The sequence below is a fragment of the Passer montanus genome, unplaced genomic scaffold, assembly GCF_014805655.1.
Source record: "Passer montanus isolate IOZ18808 unplaced genomic scaffold, ASM1480565v1 scaffold13, whole genome shotgun sequence".
Taxonomy (NCBI): domain Eukaryota; kingdom Metazoa; phylum Chordata; class Aves; order Passeriformes; family Passeridae; genus Passer; species Passer montanus.
The window spans coordinates 13759190-13784290 of NW_024359832.1; the positions used below are offsets into that span (position 1 = coordinate 13759190).

General features: G+C 37.8%; 1 protein-coding gene across 3 annotated transcripts in view; it reads left to right on the top strand.

The window, feature by feature from the left end:
* The first annotated feature begins 6488 nt into the window (after positions 1-6488).
* Positions 6489-25101, top strand: part of TAPT1 (transmembrane anterior posterior transformation 1) — a 49118-nt gene continuing 30505 nt past the window's right edge. Inside the window, exons 1-4 of one of the 3 annotated variants that reach the window (XM_039698808.1) lie at positions 6489-6651; positions 10963-11093; positions 15185-15303; positions 20035-20058. In XM_039698808.1, the coding sequence (XP_039554742.1) occupies positions 11067-11093; positions 15185-15303; positions 20035-20058 (170 nt within the window). In that variant the 5' untranslated portion in view covers positions 6489-6651; positions 10963-11066. Of the gene's footprint in view, positions 6652-10962; positions 11094-15182; positions 15304-19300; positions 19368-20034; positions 20059-23638; positions 23714-25101 lie in introns of those variants that run through there. The other 2 variants (XM_039698806.1, XM_039698807.1) reach the window with 2 other exon arrangements.

Here is a 25101-nt window from a genome sequence, read left to right on the forward strand (position 1 = left end):
GAGGAGTTTTGGGCTGGTCCCCCTGAGAGCTGTGCAGCCCTTCAGAAGGCCCTGGGCAGGTTGGAGCTATGGGCAGAAAGGAACCATCTGGAAATCAACAAAGGCAAGTTCAGGCCCCTTAATCTGGAAAAGAATAAACCTGGGCACCTGCACAGGCCAAGGGCTGACGTGAAGGAAAGCCCAGCTCTATGGAGAAGGACGTGGGGGTCCTGCTGGACAACAAGCTGTCCCTGAGCCAGGAGTGGGCCCTGGGGGCCAAGAGGCCAATGGTACCCTGGGGTGCATTATGGAGAACATTGCCAGCACACTGAGGGATGGGATCCTGCCCCTCTACTCGGCCCTATTGAGGCCACATCTGCAGAGCTGTGTCCAGTTCTGGGCTCCTCAGTGCAGGAGAGACATGGAGTGGATCATGCCCAGCAGTGGGCAATGAAGATGATGAAGGGTCATGAGCATCTCTCTGATGAGGAAAGGCTGAGGGAGCTGGGCCTGTCCAGTCTTGAGAAGAGAAAACTGGGAGGGGAGCTCATCCATGTCTGTCAATAACTCCTGTGGCAGGAGGATGGAGCCAGGCTCTGCTCACTGCTGCTAAGCAATAGGAAAAGAGGCAATGGGTGTAACTACCTGACATTCAGGTAGTTACAGCTGAACATGAGGAAAAACTTCTCTACTGTGCAGGTGACTGCATGGAACAGGTTGCCCAAAGAGGCTGTGGAGTCTCCCACACTGGAAATGTTCAAGAAGTGTCAGCTCTGTGCCATGTGCTCTGGGATAGCACTGCTTGAGCAGGGAGGTTGTATCAGATGATCCACTGTGGTCCCTCCCAATCTTACCCCTTCTGTGATTCTGTGATTTTTACTGCCTAAAGTCAGAAAATGCCCTTATGTTCAAATCTAACACATTTGAATTCTCTTCTGAGTAGAGATGTTTCCCAGAAGCAAAAGACTTAAGATCTAGAGATCTCACAACCTAATTTTAGGCACAAAGCTTGTATATATCTATACATATCTATACATTTCTATACCTACATATCTTCTTACATTATCATAATAGAAATGCCCTTGCTGAATTGAGATCTTCAACTTGTTAAAATCAATAGGATCATTTACAGCAAACCTGATTGTTAATGATTCTTCTATCAGATTTCCATCTCCACTCGGGTTTGGCATGACTGAAAACTCATATTGTAAATTCAGTCACAAAACCCCAGACACTCTAAATTTGGGATTTAATCTCTGCTCCCTGGACCTGAAAAATATGAAGAAATAGTAGATTGAAACTTATACATTGGGAAACCCAGTTTTAGAGTAACTTATTTTATGACACCCTAACAAAATACCAACCAATTTCTGTAGGATAGTAGAAGTTTCATTCTTAGCTACAGGAAACTCATGTTTAGGTGCTGAGACCCTATTTGCCAGGTGCTGTCCTCAATTCTTGACTTTTGGAGCTCTTTATAACCATTTTTCCATCTGCATTTTCTCCATCGATTTCCTCCCACCTAGTGCTCTCACACTTCATGTCTGGCTTAGCTTTCCTGAGAAAGCAGCTGGGGATGGAGTCAAAGGCAGCTGCACTTATATTTTATAACACTTAAAACTATCTTGTCATGTATAGAGCCATCTTTGAATGGTATGCTGCTACAGGCACATAATGTGAGAAAAAGAGAAAAGAAGATATTACAAAACCTTTTTTCAGCATCTCAGGCTGAAGATTGTGATAAAAGCAACTTGGAAATGAAGAGACTTAGGAATCTTGGTACTACTCTACTTTCAAACTTTACTTTGAACTTCATGGAGATATGACTCATCACAGAGTTCAGTGATGCTGATGTAGACACTTTGTTGCTTTTCTTACATAAAAGCTGTCAGTGGTTCAGATGTTTGCACTCCAACAGAGGCAGCGGTTTAAGTATTAGCATTAGTATTGTGGTATTTTAAACAAGATATAAAACCTGAAGAAAGCTTGGCACGGAGAAATGGAGATCAGATCATGGGCAGGAAAGCACTGTCACTGATGGTCACAGAAAACGTATTGATTAAAAAAAAAAATTAAATTTGAAAGAAAAATACATACAAAAATATTACACTGGGAAACTCTTAGAATCTAAGTCTTAAAAATCAAATAATTTTATTAAATTTATTTTTAAGATAATGTGAGCATGTATTTAAAAACCTGTAATACTGAACCAACTTTCTGCAACTCTTCCCTTCAGTCCTGCTTGAACAATGGTCCCAGGATAAAATGCCATATAAAAGCATCTCAAAAGAACTATTTCTCCAAAAATTTCAAAGATGGCAGGTGTGGACAATCATGCCACTGGAAAGCACCATTGATTTTAACTGTGCAGTAGCTCCTGTGCTATATAATGAGGTATCTAGAGCAAACAAACAATGGAAATGTACCAGTGAGAAGTCAAACTCGACTTTCAGGTACTGTAGTATTGCATAACATGATTTGTACTTTCATTATTCAAGGACATGCTGATGTTGAGTAATGCCTTTAGCTTACCTAGGAGTCAACCTAATCTTTAGCCTACAACATAGCAAAAAATATGGTAAACTTTAGCATTGTCATTTTCTATTGAGACTTTTTTAAAAAGTGAAACAGCGTATGAAAATTGTTTATACTGATTATTTTTCATATGTGAGGAATATCCCATGAAAAATTAATGTGCTGCTTAGATGTTGAACATAAAATGGAGGAAAAAGTCTTTACGGGATTTTTCCCCTGTGGGCGTAAACAGATATTTTTAACTTCAGCTACCAAACACAACCGACTGAGACAGAATTAGATTATATTTCCAACCAATACTTTTATACCTTGAAAATATATGACAGCTGCAACTCTGAAAGATTTAGAACTAAGTTTGTTAATATCAGTTGTTGCTAAGAGATGCATTGCCTTTAGTAGAAGAATGAATATGCACTCACATTGTAAATGGATTGATGAACTAAAAGTCACAAACTCAACACAAAATAAATTGTTTATATTACAAAAGGGGCTAAAAATATTCTATTGTGGAAATAAATCAGCATTATTGCGTTTAGAATTCACCATTAATTTTGCTAACTTACTTCCTCACAAAAGTGTACACACCAATGACACTTTTAAAAATGAAAAATTATAGATAATCACATTCAAGAGCAAAATTCAAGATAATTCTTGCAGGAGACTCAAGAAACTAAATAAGTAAACCATACCTTTTTAGTATCTAGTCTGTTTTGAATGATATTGCAAAGTCTAAAGAAGTTTGAGCCCCACTAGCAAAAAGCTTACAATGGAAAGAAACTACATGTTTTCACATAGTTATGAGTATTGCAGTTACTTGTAACTGTTTCATATTGCATTGTGATTATCATAATTTTAACACCTGCCTCTTCTTTATTGTTAGATAAATGTATTAATGTATTCTTTTTTCACTTAACTGTGCTTGGGGCAGTGCACTGAATTTCTCTAGACTTCTTTCACATTTCCTACCTATGTCCACAAGTTACTTTTCATGTGAAATATAATTTTGGTGCTAGATCTTCTTTCCATGTTTCTATTACTACCTAAAAAGAAGAACTTAGTTTATGTCTTTTTAACACACATCACTGATATATTATCTCTCTTAAGAGGGCTGTCTGAGTTGGTGGGGGAGAATGACATAGATGACAAGATCTGAAAAGACAACAAAGTTCTGCCAGCAAAAAGCATTAACAAAAAAAAAAACCACTATTCTGCATTTTCCAAGTCTTCTTCTTAGTGACCTTCTGTTGTGGCTTGTGGGAGAAAAAATCCACTACAAAAAAGGAGGAATTTTAAATCATGTAAAATATTCTTCAGAGTAAAAGAACTCTCCTCACTTGGAGAGAGTAATGAGTACTCAAGGACTAAAGCACAGCTGAGCTGGATACACTATAACAGTTTTAATACTGAACGGTGCCAGAAAAACTTTTCTGATATCAAATTAGTAAAATCCCTCTGTGATGATTATGTATAAGATACTTCTTGGGTAGTTTAAACATTAGTCTACTATATGTATGGAAAATTTAAAGCAAAAATTAAGTAGCTTGTGCAAAGAAAGTCCCAAAGATCAAAAGAGCTGACATTCCTAATAAAATTTAAGTAGCCCTTGCTTCTCAGTCTGTATTCACCATCCTAGTGGTTTTTGCTGTTCTATGAATGAAACTGGGTTTTTCTCCTGGGAGACAGTCATTGTTTTGAAACAATCCTCCCTCTCCTCCCCACCTGCTAATTATCTCTTGGGGAAGAAGGTGGAACCGCAGCTGTAGGAACACTGACAGGGCTGTTCTTGTTCTAAGAAAATCGTTTCAGGAAAAAGATTCGTGAGCACTGTCACAGAGTCACTCCACAGCATGTCTCAAAGCAGATAAGCTATGGAAGGCAAAAAAAATCAGCTTTTCCTGCCCAAACAGCAAATGGCTCCAGATAACTCCCAACAGCTGATATCATAATGAACCACTACTTCCTATACGAACACTGCTAACGTTTGTCACCAGGCAAATCTTCTCCTCTGTCTTGGCTAGTTCAAGGCCTCAAATACCTAAACACTGGATTTTGCTGCCACTGGGTTGACCTTCCAGAAGTGGCCACTGTGCCAAAATATCACATACAATATTTGGAATACACGTATTTGCACGTGAAAAAGAACATACTAATAATCCAGCAAATTATGTTTATAAACTGTATGTAAATACTGAAAAAAAAAATGCAGAAGGACTCCATGGGTAGAAACTCAAGGATATCTGTTCAATGTACTTTTGAAGTGTCAAAAGTAGAGTGAATTCTTAGCTGAACTACATTGCAGTCATAATATTATCGTGCCTTCAGCTGAATTACTTCAAGCAGAAAACTGAAGATCTTGTAAATTAAGCAAACTTGTCTTGGGTCAGCCCCTGAAGACAAAAATGTATGTGCTGTCACAACTGGTGCCAGCAACTCATTAGATGGCTTCTCAGTGGGCCCGAATAAGATGTTAGATGATGCTTGATGCTGCAAGTACCTTCTTTTCAGTAAGACTGACAGCAAGGTTGTGACAATTTGTTGGCCTTAAATGTCATGCAATGCATCTTATGGTTGGATCAAACTTTTATACAGTTGGAAGGAGAGAAGCAGAACATCTCTCAGGGCATCACTTTGCATAGACTGCACTAGCCCTTCAGCTGAGAGAATTTTTCAGTTCTTTTTGAAGCTTTTGTTCTGCATCCTAATTTTCCAACTGCTTTTTACATCTAAAGAGAAATGATAAAACTCCAGACTGATAATGTGTGGTATAGTAGCTATCACTGATAGCTCCCTCTGTGATACTCTTATTACACAGTATCACTGTCTGCAAAAAGCACTCCCCCATCTGAAGACACAATTTTTGGATTTGGATACAAAAATTGGATTGAATACAAAATTGGATTTGATACAAAATTTGGATTGAAAATACAAGAATTGGCTTGAAATGCCAGATTTACGACATTTAGAACTACTAATGGCAATGGAAATGGGCACATCCAGTCTATCCAAAGCCCGAAATGCTCTTTGAGACAACTGTGCAATTAACTTAGAGTTATAGATGAAGACTACTATGGCCTTCCAAAGAAAGAATAAAACATTCTTTGTTTTCCCAGGGTGAGTGGCTAAAGATTAAGCTGACTGAATCTGGCCTGTGAATGCACGATAAGAACAAGAGAACTCAATGTGAAGGAGATCTCGTACTTGAAACTCAGGCCAGGTATTTTGTCCTCCAGCCCATGTGAATTCCCCTGCAAACAAGTGCTTCACTGTTACCTTGGGCTGCCTCCTTCATGTACTCACATTTGTACATAAATTACAAGCAGTTCTGTGGCAGGAACAATTCTTTTTCATTAGTAAGAAAATTTTTCATTAGTCTCCAGCAAGCCTCATCACCGCCATGGAAGGAAAGCTGCCTGCTGTCAGGAACGAAAGGCTTTCCAGCACTTGACGAGCCCCGCTGGTTTTTGAGGCCCTGTTTGTCGGGCTGGCCGAGCTCTGCGGGCTCTCCAGGGCTCGGGGCGAGCCGGGCGGGGCCGGCCCGGCCGGGGCAGCGCGGGGCTGTGACCTCAGGCGCCCGGCCCCGAGGCCAGGCCAACTCGTGCTCTCCACTTCACTGAAGCCCTGTTGGCTTTAAAGTTAATAATTCACCACTCGCTTTCCATTTTTGAACAAGGTGTTTATTTGCGTGGTTCAAGGTTTAATCGCCTTGCTAGCAACCGCTTTGAGCCGCTGTCCCGCGGCCCGTGGAGAGGGGAGGGGGGGACGTGACACCGTGACCGTCACACGCGTTTTGCGAAAAACGGCAGAAGCCCCGCTGGGCCTGTCCGCCGACGCAAACCGGGCGCCTTCCGCCGCACGGGCCTCAGAGCCAGCGGAGCCCGGGCCGGGGCAGCGGGAGGCGCCGGCTGAGCGCCCGGCCCCTGAGGGGTTAACGGCGGCAAGATGGCGGCGCGCCGACCCGCCCCTCTCCGGGGGAAGGGCGGCCGGACAGCGGCCGCGGCGAGCCGAAAACTCTCTGGGGGAGCAGCGAGCCGCGGCCGCCCGCCGCCGGCCCGGGGCAGCCGTCCCCGCAGCAGCGAACGGAGACGTTGGGCTTCTACGAGAGCGACCGGGGCAGGAAGAAGAAGCGGAGCCTCTCGGGTGAGGGGCGGCGGCGGCGGCGGGGCGAGCGGGCTCCTCCTCGCGGCAGAGGGGGCCCCGGGACGGGGTGGCCCCCGCGGGGTGCCGGGGCGGCCGTAGCGGCGTTGCCCAGGGCGGGGGCCGCCCGTGCCAACTTGGGAAAGTGCGGCGGGACCGGGCGGGCCCCGGGAGCTCTCCCTCAGCCCCCGCCTGTCGTCGGTCCCCGCTCGGCGCGGGGCTGCTGGGGTGCCCGTGCCCTGTCCGTGCCCTGTCGCGCAGTTTGCCAGCTGCTGCTGCTCGGGGCTTTGCGAGCCGTGCTGTGCCGGTCCGAGGCGGGACCGGCTGCCGGGCTCGAGCCCTGCCCGGCTGCGGCGGAGCGGGGCCGCTCAGAGCGCCGGGAGGCTGCGGGCTCGCTCAACTTTCTTGCTGAAGTGCTAGAAGTGTTTCGTTGTCTTAGCACTTCTTGTTGTTACGCGTTCACAGCTGCGGCTACGCTGATCTTTGCCTCTGCTGCTGGTGGCAGTGTCTGCTAGAACTTTGAAGTTGTACGCAGATTATTAAAAGTTGTTTAAAGTAAATGAAATTTGCCAGCTGGGGATTTATAAGGAAAAAAAATAAGGGGAAATGTCATGGCCTTTGCTATCAGTATGCAGCTTTATTGACATTCGGAGTTCAACCTGTTATTTCAGTAATTTTTTTAATTTAAACCCCTGCCGGTTTTGTAAAAACTGTCAGTCACCGGGTCAGGATTAGTTTAATGTTGGTAAAGTTATAAATAACTATATTGCCACCGTATCCTTAATCCATTGGCTTCCTGAAAATCTGGAAATTGCATAAAGTGTTAAACTTTCAAGGCTTTTTCAGTGTTGCCTTGAATGTGATAACACAGGTCTTATCGGAAAAAAAAAAAGAAAAGAAAACAATGGGAATTAGGATTTAACTTTAATGATGGGTCAATAATTGAATACTTTCCTTCGAGTTTGATGGGTGCAGTGCGTGTTTCTGGTGTGTTATATCATCAGACATGCAGCATCATTGACTGCAGTTCTGTGGTGTTGATGAACAGTACAGAATGTAAAGGTGATGTAATTTCCATAGTTGTAAAGGAATTAGCTTGATGGTAGTAGTATGAATTGCTTTGAGGTAAAAAAAAAAGGTTGAGATACATACTGATGTGCCTGAAAAAACAGCTGAACAAATAACTTCATAAAAAGGGGATTGTTACTGGAGGTAGTGGAGAATACTTAGCTGTGTTCACGCAATTGATTTGAAATTTGAAAATAGTTAAAAATCTTCGGGGCTCTTTGATGTTTCATGGCAAGAAAACATATCAGGCTTCTTGATTGGGCAACTAAAAATTCTAACTCATGTAAGGGTAGCAATACATTAAATAACAAAGTAGGGGTTTCTTCACTTTGATGAAGCAGGGCTAGTACTGTAAAGAGAAGTTGATTAGAGGAGAAGAAAATGCTATTAAAATGTATATTTTCTTGATTAATTGGCATGCTTATGGAAGAAGTTTGTATTTAGGATTGACGGGAGTGAAGTGAGTGTCTGGAACTGCTGTGTTTAGGATTAAATTTATGATTATAGAATAGAAACTTATTGAAGTGCAGTACATTCCACATTTCCTCAACTTTTCCTCTCCTTTCTGGTTAATGGTTATCCTTTGTGCTGCTATGCATTGAAGTATAACTTAGCTAAATCATTATCTTCTTACCTTGAAGGAATTTGTGTCTTTTGTGTTTTTTGAAGGTGCTTATGCTTTCCTGTCCTAAGGTGTGGAGGTAAATGAGCATTAAGAGTATGAATCTGTCTGAACAGATTAAACTTGGGCCACAGTCTAAAACTTTCTGTCTGTGAAAGAGGGGAATTTGAAGTGGGAGGTAGAGTTTACTTTTAAAAGAAAATGTTGCTTGATGCTTTGATAGCAGAATTAGGCTGCTTTTCAAATGATTTATTACTTTGTTCTGCCTTGGTGTCTCATGCCGTTCTTTTGGTTACTGTGTTTTTCCTACAGGGTCAGCCACTAATCTGTTTCACAGCTGGCACAGAGCTGAGGCTGGTGCTGGGTGGCAGTGAGTGCTCAGAAGGGAGGTGGCTCAGTGTCTGTGTGCTCCAGTGCTTCCCCTGTCACTGGAGAGCTGACTTTGCAGTCACACTCTGGAGCTTGTGTATTGATCAGCCTCGCTCATGAGGATTGATTATCCCTCAATATTTAGGGCGTGAAAGTCTGAGGTGATGAAAACTTAAAATAATTTGGTTTTCAGCGATAGGCCTCTAAAATACTTTGTGTTAGGTAAGAAGGGGTGGGAACAAATAGCTCATTAGCTAAAATGTTAGAATATCTGAAGTTGGTAGGGACTTATAAGTTACCCCATGGTAATTGCCCATATGCATATATTTACTGTGCAGGAAACTTCAGTTGTTTGAGATTGCTGTATCTTTAAGTTAGAGAAGGTTGGTTATTTGAGGTGGAAGAAAATACACCTGGGCAGTTAGCAGAGTAATTACTTGGTGTGCTTATACGTACCTGTTTTTACTTTCAAGTTTTTAACATTGAAGAATTGGCGTAAACAAAAAAGTTACAAGTGATAGTGTTACAAAGGGAGACTCCAGAAAACAAGTTTACAAGAGGTCTGAGCACCGATTTCACAGAATGAACTTTGATTGAAATGTTATATGTAAATATTAGTTTATTATTACCCATTAAGCAAGATGTTGTTTTGTTTGTTTTAAAATAAATGCCTTTAAAGCTTTGAGTGGTTTTGGCCTACTTAGTAGAAGTGGATCAGTAATACATAGATCATCAAAATCACTATCCAGTGACAAGCTCGTACACAGGAAAATGGGTCAGTTCTTATTGTTTAAAAAAAAATAATCCTGATTTATTAACAATACATAATTAATGGGTAGATAGTGAGTTTTATAGCAGTGGTCAGTACCAGCCATATGATAAATCACAGTACCAGAAATACAGAGAATATTAATCAGCACAAACTACAAAGTGCCTGTAATCCCCCCAAGTTCTAATCACACCTCCCACCCGAGGTAATGCGGGCTGTAAGCACATACTCTTTTGCTTCTTTTATATTTCTGCTTGAGCTGATTCCTTCTTTGCTTTAAAACTCTGTAATCTTCTGGCTACTGTGAAAGTCTTCATCTTCAATGTGATGAATATTGAGAAGGGATTGCCTCAGACAGTTTTGGGTGAATTCTTCATGCAGAGTGTCAGTACTTGCATTCTGCTCTTAACAGCTGTTACCTAAGTTGTTTTACTAAGAATGTACATACAGCCTCTTCCTGCCCTGAAAAATGTAGAGCATTCTACCATGCAAGGTTACTTCTCCCTCCTCTAGTCCCTAAGACTTTGGCTGAAATTTGAATTTACTATTTGTGAACATGTGCTTGTGTCTGTAGCTTTTCATCTGTTTGTCTAGATAAGTGATTTTCATCTTCTGGGTGTTGTGTGAACATTGAGAATTTGTTTTTAAATGCCAGTAACCGGAGATGTTGAACTTCATTGTAGTGTTCTGTCACTTCTGAAGTGTTACAAGGATGTGGTAATGTCAGACCTCGTCTGTGAGTGTTGAAGCTTAAGTTCAACCTTCTTGTGCTGACAGCCTGAATTTCATAACTATAATTTCGTATGTTAAGAATTTTGTAAGATCCTTCTGTGCAAAGTCTTTTTTAGAAGCCATAAGAGCTGCTTAAACACAGGCCAGTCAGCCTTCAGGTTATTTACCTACAGCTGTTAAAACATAGGAGATCTGTATGTGCTTGATGGCTTTTTGGTTGTGAAAGACCTGATCACCAAAGGTTCAGTGTGTTTGTACTGTTTGTGCACTGAATCGCTTGGGATCATGCGTCTGTGAACGTTTTGGTGTTGTGGAAAGCTATTCTTTAAAATAAAGAACAAGTTGCTAATGTTGCTGAGTGAGAAAATAGCTTTTAGAAGTCAAAAATAGGGTTTAGTAAATTTAGGAGGTCTGATAATACATTAAGGATTAGATCCACTCATCATGTTGCATTTTGTGTAGTGGCTTTGAGTAGAAGTGGGAAGTAGTGTTTTGTAGAAGTGGGATGTCTGACTGTCTGGGAAAAGTAGTTTGTTTGTGGGGAGGCAGCCGGGGAATGAACGGGAGAGCCCCGGATTTGCATCTCCTGTAACTCCTTCCATGCAAAGTTATTTAACCATCAGCAGAAACCGTCTGGGTTATAGGCTATGCAAATGAAACATGTAGCAAGTAATAAGTAACAAAAGTAGAGCAGCTTCTCACCCTCTGGAGGTCATGCCTGAAGTGACTTCTGCTTCTGTGTGTTTCTGAATAGATCTTTCCTTGCTGAGATTCATCAGTGCTGAGCTAACGAGAGGTTATTTCCTTGAACACAATGAAGCAAAATACACAGAGCGGCGAGAGAGAGTGTACACATGCATGAGGATACCAAAAGAACTGGAAAAGGTGAAGTATGCTTTAACTTTTGATTCAATTTAGAGATGAAATCTGTTGAATGAAATAATTTAAGGAACTATTTATTTTCAAAACACTTTTGCTACAAAAGCAAGGTGTAAACCTCCATAGTGATTATTTTTCAGTGTTACTAACGTAAACATTTTTGTTTCAGGGTTTTTTTGCCCGTTTGCTTGTTGCTGCTAGCAACTCATGTTATTAGCAGAGACAAACAAGTGCAGATGATGACAAATTAATTCAAATATAAATATGTCACTGGTCCTTAAAGGAATAATCAAGCAAAAGGAAACTTTTTACAGCAAAATGTAATTTTACATTACAGTTGTTTTTTTTCAAGTATTTTTTCCAGTGTAAAGTTCTCTGAGAATGGGAAGGTTTCAGTCTTATAAAAATATGGGGACAGATGAATTTTTCTAAGGTTTTTAACTTAATTTTTGTAGTCTTTTATTTTGCTTCTTGCCACTGTTTGTCACATCTCCCCTCTGTCCCAGTGTTATGGCCCTTCCTGAGAGATTCTTGCCATCTCCTTTGTCAGCTTAGATATTATTCTGGCCCTGCAGTGAGCCAAAGTTTTGTTCTGGCTTAACCATGTTGATTTGGGAGCAGCAGCAGCAGCAGTGTGCTCAGGATTCTTGAGTAAGGCAACATTGGTAATAAGGTTTGGCCAGGCTGCACTGTAATAATAACATTAAAATTAATACTGCTAAAATTCCCAAAATCTCTAGGGATCAAGTTATGCAGTGCTAAATAATTTTAATTTACACTGAAGAAAGAAGCTTGTTTTGCTCTTCTGTCACTTCAGTCTCCTGCTTTATGCATATTGCCTGTTTGGCATGAGCTGTGGTGCTTGTTGGACCATTCTAGGAGTTAAATCCGCTCATGATTCGGCAGTGAATGTTATACTTTCCTTGTTCTGTTTGCTCTGTGCTAGAATAGTGAGCTGATTTGCTCAGCCAATATTCTTGAGAAGCCAGAGTCTACACAAGGACAGAAGGGGAGCTTTATAACTAAAGATGAAAGAGCAATGGAGGAGGGAGGAAGGGTGGGCAGGATTCCTTTGGTCAATAGTGCTCATGTTCTCCCTTCAGTACCATTAAATTCATCCTTCAGCCATGATGAGGCCTGGCTTTACCAAATTAAATTCCCAGTCAGTTACTGCAGAAAATCACAGAATGAATGAGATTGGGGTGGACCATGGAGTAGTCCATGCCCTTCCCTAAAGCTGTGTAACCTACAACAGGTTGTTCAGGATTGAAGGTTTGAACATCTTCAGGGATGGTGTCTTCACATCCTCAGTAGTTTATGATAGAATATTCCACTTAGAGACTCAATTCAATGATACAGCATTTCTACATTATCTCAATTTTTAATTATGTAGATTATTGCATGCTGTCTCCAAGGCACAGAAATTATTCTGAAGGATTGTCACCATAGTTTTTCAATAAAACTTTCGGTGTGTAAGAACACACAATATCCAACAGTCTTTTTAAAAATAAGATTAATACTATAAGTGGTGCAACTGATGGGTTTTGCATGGTAAATCAAACTGTGCTTCAGTCTGTGCTTTGAATATGAAATACTTTATGAAACTGAATAAGATATTTTAAAAATTATAGTTCTCATTTTACACTGAGATTATGAAATAATTTTTTAGTTCTTTGCATTGACTTAGTCCATGTTGGTATACATACTAACTTTATCAAATTGAGCACCTAGAAATCAAGTAAATAGTGTACCTGTTGCAGGAACTGCTTGCCAACGTGATACAAAAATCCACTTGCTTGAAATAAAGCATGTGAGGCACTAGTAAAGCATGTGAGATACTAGTAAAAGAAGAGAAGAATTTTCAAGATGGCTTGTTTTGTTTACTACATAATAATATAATTATAAAATAAGAATGAAAACTATAATCAGGTAGAGTGAGAATAAATTGGAGTAAATTGATCAAAGCCTAATCACAGGTGATATTACTTAATAGGCACTTATTTAACATCCATAGTTTTAGACAGGAGTGTAATGTTCAAAGGGTGGTATTTTTGTTGTTGTTCTGAGTACCCTTTCTTTATTTAGAGAAGCTGGATAATTGACCATGTAAGCACTGCTTCCACTCGGGCATTTGGTGCAGTTTCAGTGGGAGCTTTTCATTGTAGTAGGTTACTTACACTAAATAAGGTGGCCTGGTAGTCTCTATTCCTGCCATCTTCTGGGAACAGCTTTCACTTGATCTCAAAATTAAACTTTGTGCTCCTGTGTTAAATTATAGTTATGATGATGGAAAAGCTCTGTAGGCTTTTCTGTTAGTTCCTTAATATCTGGAATGGAGTAGCAAAAATAATGTTTACAGAAAGGAGTAGAAGGTTCAGCACCGATTATATTTCACTGGATGTATGTAGTAAAAACATTGGGAAAATGAGGACATTCAACAGTAATTGAAAATATTGATGCAAGCTTATAGAATGTGAGAAACCATCATTGCACTCAGGTGGAGAAGAAGTCTGTTTAATTCTAAAAGAAAAAGTAGTGTTGTTTTTGAGATTATAAAGATGTCCTCAAAGAACACAAGCAAAATCATAGGCTATCTTTCTGTTTTGTTGGGGTTAAGGAGTTTAAAAATACTAAGTGTTCAGTTCTGGTCATCTTCAGTGCTTGAGTATTCAACACCTAGTTTAAAAGTTATTTAAAAAGAAATAGCTTAATGGCATATTAAGGCAGTGCATAAATTTATCCACAATTCATGTAGCCACTGCTCCTGATAACTTTGAATAATAACTGAAAATGATGACATTTTTGAAAACAGTACTAGAGATGAATGACTAAATATCTTAACATCATGATGATAATGAAGTATTCTACCACTGTAGAATTGGTTGAAATAATATTATAAAGGAAAATAAAAACTCAGGAATGATGGTAGTGCTGTTATGCTTAAGTCAGTTGTCTTATGTGGCTTGTAGATAGTTCTGGATTGCAGTCTGTAGGAGTTACAAGGATGTATGAGGTGTAAGAGTGCTCACTGGACATGGAACTGGCCTTTGCAAAACAAAGAAGGTACTTTGAAAGGCAAAGGGACTGTGAGAAATAGAGATAAAAGTAATTTACTTGTACTTTTGTTTACACCCTCACCCCAGTATCTTCCTTTCCCATCAGTATTACATTCAACTTTCACATGTAAATGCATATCTGACATGGATATCTAGGTCTGCTTAGATGTTGCTAGTCTTAATTGTGTAGCCAGTTAAGCTGGCTTCTATGGAATGATCCTTGCAGGAAAAAATACTAGCTCACAGTCTGACAGAAGCATAAAACCATATTTCTAGACTTCCATTTATATAGAACACAGAATCATTTAAAGAGCAGATAAAGAAGGAATGTCGTGTGGGGAGAGTATGGTATATAGGAGCTTTGGAATTGTGGAGTATGTCTAGTTTAATTATCATAGAGTTGCCTGGCTTGTAGCCACAATGAATGGCTTTAATGTTTGTGTAAATTACGAATAAGACATTTAAACTGAGGGCAACCGGAAAACTACCTCTTTGTATGTTATATTCTGTGTATGAAAAGGGTAGTTATTCTTTGAAGGAGATCTACCACAGCTGTAATTAGCTGTGCAATAGAAAATTTACAAGGTAATAGAAAACATTTTGGGGTGAAGACATAATGCTGAAAAAGGAGGTAGGAAGAAAATGGTTGTGCACATTTACGCATAGCTCTATGGGTTTTTCCTCTAAGGTTCAAGCATGAACTTGGTAACCTTACAGGAAAGTCACCATTGGAAAATGAGCTACAGTTGTATTCAGCTGCAGTTTATATATTAAATAAAGACTAAGTTCAGTGAGCTGTGAAAGTCTATAAAAGCCTTCACTGCTTGGACCTTGTGGTGCAGAATTTTTGCTGAATAGTCTTCAAATGCATAGCATGTTAATTTTTTTTACAGTTCAGCTGATTGAACAAGTGAGAATATTGTGCTTATTTATTTGGTTAATTAGTCTTATGTAAATGAATGTTTCATAACATAATTCTTTATAAACTTCTTGTGAATTTTATAAACTACTAACATACTTCTGTTTATTTTTGTAATTTAGTTGATGTTTTTTGGAATCTTTTTGTGCCTGGATGCTTTTCTGTATGTGTTCACCCTGCTTCCTTTGAGAGTTTTTCTGGCAATGTTCCGGTTCATCACTTTGCCTTGCTATGGCTTACGGTAAGTTGATTCAAGAGAAAGGTGTTGATAACCTTAAATAAAATTTCACCATTTATGTGTATGCTTCATTTTATGGCCTTGCAGTGCTGTTTGGACTACTAATGACTTCTTCCACTGAAAAAAAAGAAGTCTCAGTCTAAACTAGCCAAAGTAAAGGGGTGTGTGTGACCTTTAAGCTTTACCAGCAGTCACTAACTGTCATCATTGCTTCCTTCAGACACAACAGTTTGATAACAGCACCACTTAGGCATATTCAGGTTAGTAAAGGAGAGAGATGTAACCTTACCTTTTAGTTTTGTTCTTCCTTATTTTCATGGAAAACTTTGCTGAAAAGATCCCTGAATAAAAAATGTTCTTTCCTCTGAAGAATCCCAGGGAGTGAAACATGGAGAGGAAAACCAAGCAGAATATTAACAAATTTTAGATCTTAATGCCTTGATTTTCTGTTCATATCAATTCTAAGAAGTTGTTAATACATAAAGTTCTTAGTTTTTCTGGCATAGGCATCAAAAATTGGATAGAATTAATCTCCTTCATAAAACCTGATACTTCATGGTAAAGTTGGTTGTGTAAGCCTGGAGTGTAGTCTAAAATAAAAGGAGCAGTTATATTGATGTATTTTTTTCCCTTGACTAAAGAAAAGCTTCAGGATCTTTATTCTGAAATTTCGAAAACTTGAAGTTTATTTATGGTTACTGATTTTTTAATTGTTTTTAATCAAGTTGTTTGTATTTGCATTATCAGGGTTGTTTTTTATATGTGAAGGTCTTTTAGATGCATAGTTTGGAAATGTGTGTTCTGATTACAGCAAATGCAAAAAAAATATTGTAAAATATAGTCTAAAGTTGAGATGTTTGTATTTGGTGAGGTTAAACATAGGCACTAGATGGCAGTCTCTAATGTTTTATTGTGCTGTTAATTTTGTACTGAACCTCAGACTTACTAGGTCAAGAGAGTTTTCTTAGCTGTGTAAAAATGACAGTTATTTGGTTTTAGCCTGATGACAAGGCAAATTCTGTGCCTCTCTGTATAGATGCTATTACTAAATTCAGGTAAATGTAATGGAGTTCAATGTATCATGTGGATCTTACCTTTTCTGTTTAAAAATGTTCTTCCTTGTTTATAAACTCAGCTTTGCTTTTGGCAAAGAAATTTTCTGCTCTTCTGAAATTACAATTAAAGATTTCAAAGACCAGTTACTGGTTTAGATCATTGTTCAATATGCTGACAAAAGTGACATTGGAAGCACCATATGCACTCACATGTATGGGATATGTGTGTATATGCATACATGCACCTGCAATGCTAATATTTAGTCTGCTTGATTGACAGTATTTTGTGTGTCAGGGACAATAGAAGTTGGTTTAATCTATTGAACTTGACTGTGGTGAAGTGTTATCAAGTAAGATGTTGTGAAACTGAGATTATCTTGAGTGAAGAAGTCTTTGTTTTTGTAACAACTCCTGAAGCAATTTCTTCACAATTTCTTCCAATGTGTTTGGAATTTAGTTCACTAGAATCTCTACTTATTCAGTAGAGTCTTTGTTTAATTCATTCATGTTCTAAAGTTGTCTATCATATGTAATGGAACTTCTTCAGATGTAATAATTCTTATTTCCAAGTATTCAGAGCCTGCACTTTGATTTTTTTGGGGTTTTCTTTTTTTTTTAGTTATGCTGATTTTATTTGTTATGGCAAAAAAATTTGTGATTTTCTTCCAGCTCAGGAAATACATTTTTATGTATTTGTAGCAAAATAAAGTTGAGTAAGTAAAGCACATTTGTAATTACAAAAGGTACTTACAAAGCAGGTGGCTGTTTATCTTCTGGCCTGTTCTTCCTTGCAAATATCAAATAAATGTTGACTAGTTGTTACTTGAACCTGCCACATCATATTCCATTCTGTGTAGTAAATAAAAGTGCTCCTCCCTTCATCCTGACTTTTCTCTCAACATTTCAGTGCAGTAATTGAGCAGTGAGTGTTCTGTTTCCCTTCCAGTTCACTCTCCAGTTCATTTATTTCCTCATAATTCTGTCTTCTTTTTTCCGTGTACAGAAAGGTTATATTGCCCTTTATTTTTTTTTAGCAATAAAACAACATTCTATATAAATGACCTAATTCCTGTCTATGGTATATTATGCAAAGTGCTTAAATATAGGGGAAGTGATTTATAGCCTCTTCCATATGTTGTAATATCTCATTTTATGGAGTTCTGAAAGAAAGAGTTGTGTATCTTAAACAAAATAGTTTACTTTTTCTGCCTAGACAGTGTAAGCACTTCAGTTTGACTTCTGTCATCCTTCCTCATCACTTGATCTTTCCTTTTGAGCAAATTTAGTTCTGTGTTTTTGTCAGAGCTATATTGGTGCTGGCAAAGCAATCTTTTTAAAAACTTCAAGAACTTCAATCAGAAGAATCCAAGATTCTGTCATTGAGTGAACTAAGCTGCTTTGTTTAATTACTGAGATCAAACTGGCAAAGGCTGAATTATGTCATGGTAGTGGTTTTGGCAGGTGTGACTTCATTAGTCTGTGCTCTATAAGTAGCAGGGTGCTTTTAAAAAAATTAAAGCACTTCACAAAATTAGATTACATCTTCTGAAATTAAAAAATATCAGCTCTACTGTATTTTCTTTTGAGACAAGAAAAGAACTTTCCTAATGATTCCCTTTGAATCTTGTAGGCTGTTCTCACCTTATTAAAAGATTCTCTGACAGCATAAAAGGTTTGTTGTTCCAGTGAAGTATGGGCCTAGGTAGACAGAGAAGTGGACCTGGTGGAGTTCTGTTTGAATTAGAATCCTTGGTGACAAGTTCCTAAAACTAACTCTACCCAAGGCTGAAAGGTAGAGTTTCCTTTTACAATTCAGACAATTTTTTTATCAATACCTCAGACCCAGAGATTCTGGGTAGAATTATATCACTGCCTGTTTTGAAGCTCTTTCATAGAGCTACCTTATTATTTTTCTTGTAAATATGTTGTGTGCCAGTAAAAGGCGATATGGGAATGTGTGTATTATTTGTAAAGCACCATGATATGAAAGCTAAAAATACATGTTAGTGAAACTCTGATAAGACTCCCAATTTAATTATGTTTAAAGGCATTTTCCATCATCTCCACAAAGCAAGAAAGGATTTGTGATGGAAAGTGAGATTTATTTTTTTTTCCACCTGGATGGTAGAAGCTCAACAAGATCCTGCTTTGTGTGAGCAGCACCCACCCATCCCTCACATGCCCCAGCTCCTCCAGTGCCTCACACTGGAGCTGAATCCCACCAGGAACTAGAGCAAGGTGCTGATGCCACTGTGGTGGGTCCAGTCCCTGCGCAGGCCAGTTCCTTAAGAGTTGGATGTAATGGTCCTTGTGGGTCCCTTCCAACTCAGAATATTCTGTGAATTCTTCCATGTGGAAGTAGATACAGATAGATTATAAATACCTGTTCTGTATTTTTCTTTTACTTTGCTCTCTGAAATTAGTGAATTTAGGTCCTGTCAGCAGTAACATGAATAACTTCAGCTATATTGTATGTACATCTTAAAATTCCCATTGACCTCCTGTGAATTCACAGATTCATATTTTTCAGCAGGAAGTAAATAAAACAGCATTATTCCAAGAAAGAAACTGTAGGAATAAAGCATATCTGGAAGAATAAAACAAACAAATACAGTGGCATTCTTCTTATGGACATTATTTATTTGTTTCTATTATCAGGCTACTAAATAAATTTGAACCTCTGTTATACACTTACTCCCAAGCCTTTTTTTTTCTTGAGGAATTTATCTATGAAATCCATGAATTTCCTTTTGTCACCTCAAGTTCATTTAAGAGGTTGTGCATCTGCCCACCAAAATGTGTAGCTTTCTACCAACCAAAAAGGAAGATGCATTCATTTTTTTTCTGTAGTGTACTCTCAGATCAAGTACTCCTTTCTCCTTTCCATAACAGTGCATAGTGTAGCAACATTACAACCTTCTCTTTCTTTCTTTCTTGTAAATCAGACCGAAGGGAAGAGCACTTTCACTTCCTTTATAGGATGGAATGTGGTGTCACAGGGATTCCTCCTTGGTGAGTAAATCCTGATTTTCTTTTTCCTTCTGTGCTGTCAGCCAAATTCACACATCTACAGGTAATCAGTAAAAAGGCTGGTTACAAATAAGTAGTATAGCTAAATTAACCAGCATACCTCAAAGGAGAAACCAACACTTAGTTTCAATAATAAACACATGAAATTGATTCAGTGCAATTTGTGGTAGGTGTATTTTCTTATGTAACTTTACATCATTGTGGAAATAAGTTGTCTTAAAGATTTTTTTCACACAGAGTGAAAAATTGTGGACCAATTTGGGCCAGTTTAAAAAAGGATATCTTGGAAAAACTGTAGCCCCTGCTGTACTTCACTTTATAGTGCCTTAAGCTTTTTGAGGTTTCTTCTCAGTACTGCTTCAGTCAGGTTCATAGCTATATTTTTGTATGTACTTAAAGCAGGTTGTTTTTTTTTTAATGCTTAACCTCAGTCTTAGGGAGTTCAGGAAGTTCATTGCCATGTGTCTTACCATTAGACTCGTAGATAATTCTATGCATAATAAAATACAGCACTTTAGCATATGCTTGTTAACTATCTTCAGTTATATTTTATTCTGTTATTTAAAGAATAAAAGTCTAATGAAAGCTTATTCTACTTGTCACTTATTTGAAACCTCGTTTTTTATTTTTTTTATTTTTTTTGGGACAGCTCTCATCGGGGCCTAACAGCAAGGTTGGTTTTGTTTCATTCCTAGCATGGTCTCGTGCTGTATTGTGTGCATGTAGAGGCTTTTTATTGTTTGAGAAATGCAATGCCACCTAATCTTGGCAAGCTCGCCTCTCAGTTTCTTAGAATTCCACATTTGGGACATATTTTTCTTATCAGTCTGTATAATCACAATTTTATATCAGTGAAGTCCTGCATACTATAGGGTGTACCACTTTCTAAAAATCTCAAACTAGAAATTAAATTTCCTCAAAATAGCTTCTTTTCCTGAAGCCAAACTTGAGCATAATTGTAGGAAAATATTTCCAATAGATCATATAGTCCATTTAAAAAAATTTTAGTGTGTAGTTATGTGGGCAAGTATACCCTACAGACAGCCTCACTTGGATTCTATTTTCCCTTAGATCTTTACTTATGCTAACAGGAAGAGATCCACTTATGTGTTAATGTAATAATTTTTGCTAGTACTTCATGTAAAATTAGAAATTTATGGCACCAAGTTCATTAATGAAGGATGTATTGAAGAATTAAGAGTTTGGTAAAGACTACGCATAAAACAAAACCCCATTGTTCAGTTTCCATGCAAGTATCTTTGATGTGAAATGGAGAAGGAAAGGATACCTAAGCAAAACTTCAATGTAGACCACCATACCAATAACTGAAATATATTATTATAAACCTCAGTGGTTGTCTAACTGTTTGAAAATGTTACAATTGAATAAATAATACTGTTAGAAGAGGTTTGCTGTAAAATACATGCTTAAACTTGTAACATGCTAAAAAATTTCTTCAGTGGATTATTAGCTGAACAATAAACACAAATAAAAAAGGGTTTTTAAGTGTCAACATTCATAAAAATATTACTCTTACAGAAGCTTTAAAATATATATATGTATGTTATTAAGATGAAATATCCATCTAAAACACTTTTGCAGTAACAGTGTATTCATATCTTTAAATTACTGTATATGTGACAACAGTATTAGAAATTTTGTATGTGTTGACTTCATAGGAGTAATTGTTTAGAGTAATCTAAATTATTTGGATCAGACTAAACTAAACATTTTAATTGGGTAATTTAATCTAAACTAAATGAACCAATTAAGATGCAGTGAACTCTATCAATAAACAAGAAAAAATCTTGTATGCCTGTTGATTTAAAGAAAAAACTAACAAAACAATCAAAACCCAAACAATTCTAAAAGATTATTGGAAAACCATGTAATCAGACCTGGTGAAGAATTGAGGAGCACCAGGAGGCCTGTAAGACAAAAATAAAGAAATCATAAGACATCATGTGACAGTCTGTGCAGTTAAGTTTAAAATAATGTATTCAGAGTGCATATGGGTTGGATGCCAAAATAACTAAGTACTCAGACAAGTGCATTGTCTGCAGATTACACAATGTAGTGAAAGCATTGTTCATTTTGTAGTGTCACTTGCTGAAAAGCATACCAGAAACAACTGTAGTGAGACTCTTTTTAAACTTTTTTTTATACAGCAAGAACAAATTTCTCTTTGTCCAGGTTGCATTTCATGTTCCAAATGGTTTACCTACTTTAAATTCAATAAGCAAGTCTTATTAAAATACCTGATGCACAATCTTTGTTTTCTTGGAAATCACTTGCTTAAGCAATCTTGTGCATTAACTACTTGTGATTTTGAACATATTAAAGACAAATATTGGCAAATTGTGATTTATTTTTAATAAAACCCTGCTTGATGCTGAGTAACTTCAGTTGTACAGCTGTTGGAACAAAAATGAGTTTGGAGGGGTAGATACCAATGCTTTGAGCTGCTTTGCTGCTTTAATTTGTTAAAAAGAAAGTACTGTGAAGTACATCATGCTGTTCAGTAGCAAACATTAAGGATCAGTGGTATGAACATCTGTGTAGTCATAGCCCCTGTGGATGATGGAACCTAATGCTTTTCAACCAGTAGATGGAGACAGAAGTCTTACCACTGTATAGAATGTGGATCATGGCATTTTGAGTATGATGCTAAATAGAAATACCTTGAAAATTACAGACAGGTAACTAGTTCAAGTAGTTCCTTAAACTTTTACTTGAGTTTGCTGATGATGAGCACTGGTTTTCACACTAGAATTTTCTTCATTGGGTAGGTGTTTTATGTAGATTGTGATATAAGTTTGACTTGATTTTGTAACAGGGGATTTTTTACAGGTGTCACAAGTCATCTTGAAAAAAAATTGGTTTTCCTAAAACTTACCCAGGTTTGTGAGTAGCCAGTATATTTGGTAACATTCTAATTTTATAGTATTTTTATTTAATTTTATAGAATATCAGTGTAATTCTTCTATTTATAAGGCAATTTGCTTGGTTTTAGCTTTCTGAAGTGAGGGGACATACACCGATCCAATGGTTTTCTAAACAGAGAAAAGACTTGGATTTACACTTTCTAAATTTGTCTCATGATTGACAAACCATAAATTGGAAAGTTTGAAGCATGAGTATTAACCCTTGATTTTTATTGTGTTGTAAAAAGTAGGTTTTTTCTGTAACACTGATTTGCTCAGTTCCTGGTTGATGTCAGTCAGTGCATTGTGGAAATTTTGCCATAGTTTGACTTTGAACTGCTTTAAATACTGCAGGATAAGCATTGAGTGTGACATGCTTCTGCTTTTTTGACTGACTGGGCTGAAACAGAAGCATGCTGAGGTGGAATAGGGAGGTACAGTACTGTGGCTTGCTGAGTATCACTATATTAAATTAATAATAAGCTTGTATATCCCCTTAAGTATGGATTTCTTTGTTTATAGTATTTTGAGAAGTAAGGCTTTGTTTCAGTGGAGATTTTCTGTCAATTAGTAGATGTAAAGATAAATATATCCAAAGGCTGAGGAGTTTAAACATCTTGTTAAGTACTTGCTGTAGAATGATAAAGTCTGCGTGTGGTTTTTTTCTGTATTGTCATAATTTGCTGGTTAATATTACAGTACGAGAGAGTTTATCTGTAAAGGAATGCTTGGATTTTCACTGAATTCATACAGATTGAAGGATCATCTCATGTTTAAACATATTGGTGTATTCAGTGTTAGTTACAGTAAAGCAATATCAGATTTTACATAGTGGATAATAGAATGGATAAGTCTGACTCTTTAGTATTAAGATACTTGGCTGTTGGAAGAAGTTTTAAAATTTGATTCCTTGATAGTCTAGGCTATACAGCTAATATGGTAACTACAGACTTAGCATAATGAAATCACTTGTAAAATTCTGTAAAGAGCATCTTAGAACTCATGACTTAGAGCAAAAAATATTTGAAGTAGTAATGGAATCATCACAGAATCATTGAATGGTTTGGGTTGGAAGCGACCTTAAAGATCATCAGTTCCAGTCCCTCTGCCATGGCCAGGAACACCTTCCACTAAACCAGGTTGCTCAAATAATGCCAGAAAATAATTAGGTGAAAAGATATAAATGACTTGTCGTAATAAGGTGCATTTGAAGGACAGTCCAGATGCTCTGAATCCTTTTATTTACTAGTTTGAGGTGTGAAAATTGTAAGGTAAATTATATTCAGCTAAATCTTGAAACCATGTAACATTATTTCTGGAATCTGGTAGGATATTAGAGGAACTACATCTTGGACAAAGGCTCTCATGATACCGTCTTTCAAGAGCAGAGTTCATTAAAGCCAGGCAAGTGTTAATATTTCACTCAGTTGTGCAGCATCACTGTATGCCTGGGATAGCTTTGAAGGAAAAAACTAACTGCTTTCTACAGAAAAATTCTACTGCTCACTGCTTTGTTACCTTGCTGCCAGAATGATTGGAGTTGTATCGTTGTACTGTTCTTTAATTATTGTTCTTATTTTGTCACTCATGAGAAAAAAGACCCACATGGAATTTTCATGTGAAAGCTTCCTGTCTGTATTCTGTCATACTTCATGCACAGCTGTAAAAATGTGAAGTATTTGGAAGCGAGCTAAGCTCTTTCAGCTTCTCATATCTCCATTCAATGGTTTCTAAAGTTGTACAATATCACACTCTGAGTTAGCACATCAGCTCAATAATGTCTAGTTCTTAAACCTTGGGTCTCTATACTTCCAAGTGAGGTATTGAAATTACCAGCACTATTCTCTGTTTTTCTTGTTTGCTTTTTGGCTTGGCCACTGTGAGCTTTTTAATTTTGTTTCTTTGAGATTCTCATGGTACTCATGATGTGCATGACTACAGCAGCATGAGTTTGGATGTGATATTAATCATGAGTTCTGATTAGTTAGTCCTTAAGATGTCCTGAAAGTACTTTTCAGTGTTGGCATTGAGTAGTTACTGGAGACAATAAGTGAAAACACATACTGAGAAAAATGAATGCAGAATGCTGGGATGCTGTGACAGGCATGAAATCGCATCAGCCTGTGCATGTTTCTGTGTATTAAACAGCTTAATGCAAAGGATAGGAATGATGTGTGACAAATACAGATTGAACTGTGTGCCTGATTGTGCACTAAAACTGCAATGGCCAGCTCTCACTGAACACTGACTACATCATTTCATTGCTGCAGGCTTTGCAGTCAGTTCTGTGTATTCGCCAAAAGGTGACAAATCATGAGACTTAATCCATTTACTTGATTTCCTTGTCTTTGTCGGAAATAATTGTCCCTTTTCTATATTGTGTGCAGAATCACACCTCAAAATCCTTTTTTAAATGTTATTAATCAGAGCAGAAGAGGATTCTGCTACAATAAAAATGCTTCTATGGATTTATGGAGGAGACATGTTTAATCTCTTTCAATTGGAAACACGTTAGTGGTACACTGTAGATTACTTGTTTAGTCAATATGAAAGGGTCTTTTCTAGTGTACAGTGAAAGAACACTGGAATATATTTTAAATGCCAGGATCTTCTTGCTCTTCTTATTTTTTAGAAAGCAGTTTTCTGTAGTTAATCTTTGCAGTAATCCCTTGTACTGAGTAGAGGGTTGAGATGCTGGCAGCTTTTCTGTCATCAGGCTGAGGAAATTGAAACTGTGAGGATATTCTTGTGACTAACATGTTGTGGTTTAGTCCCAGCTGTCAACCAAGTAC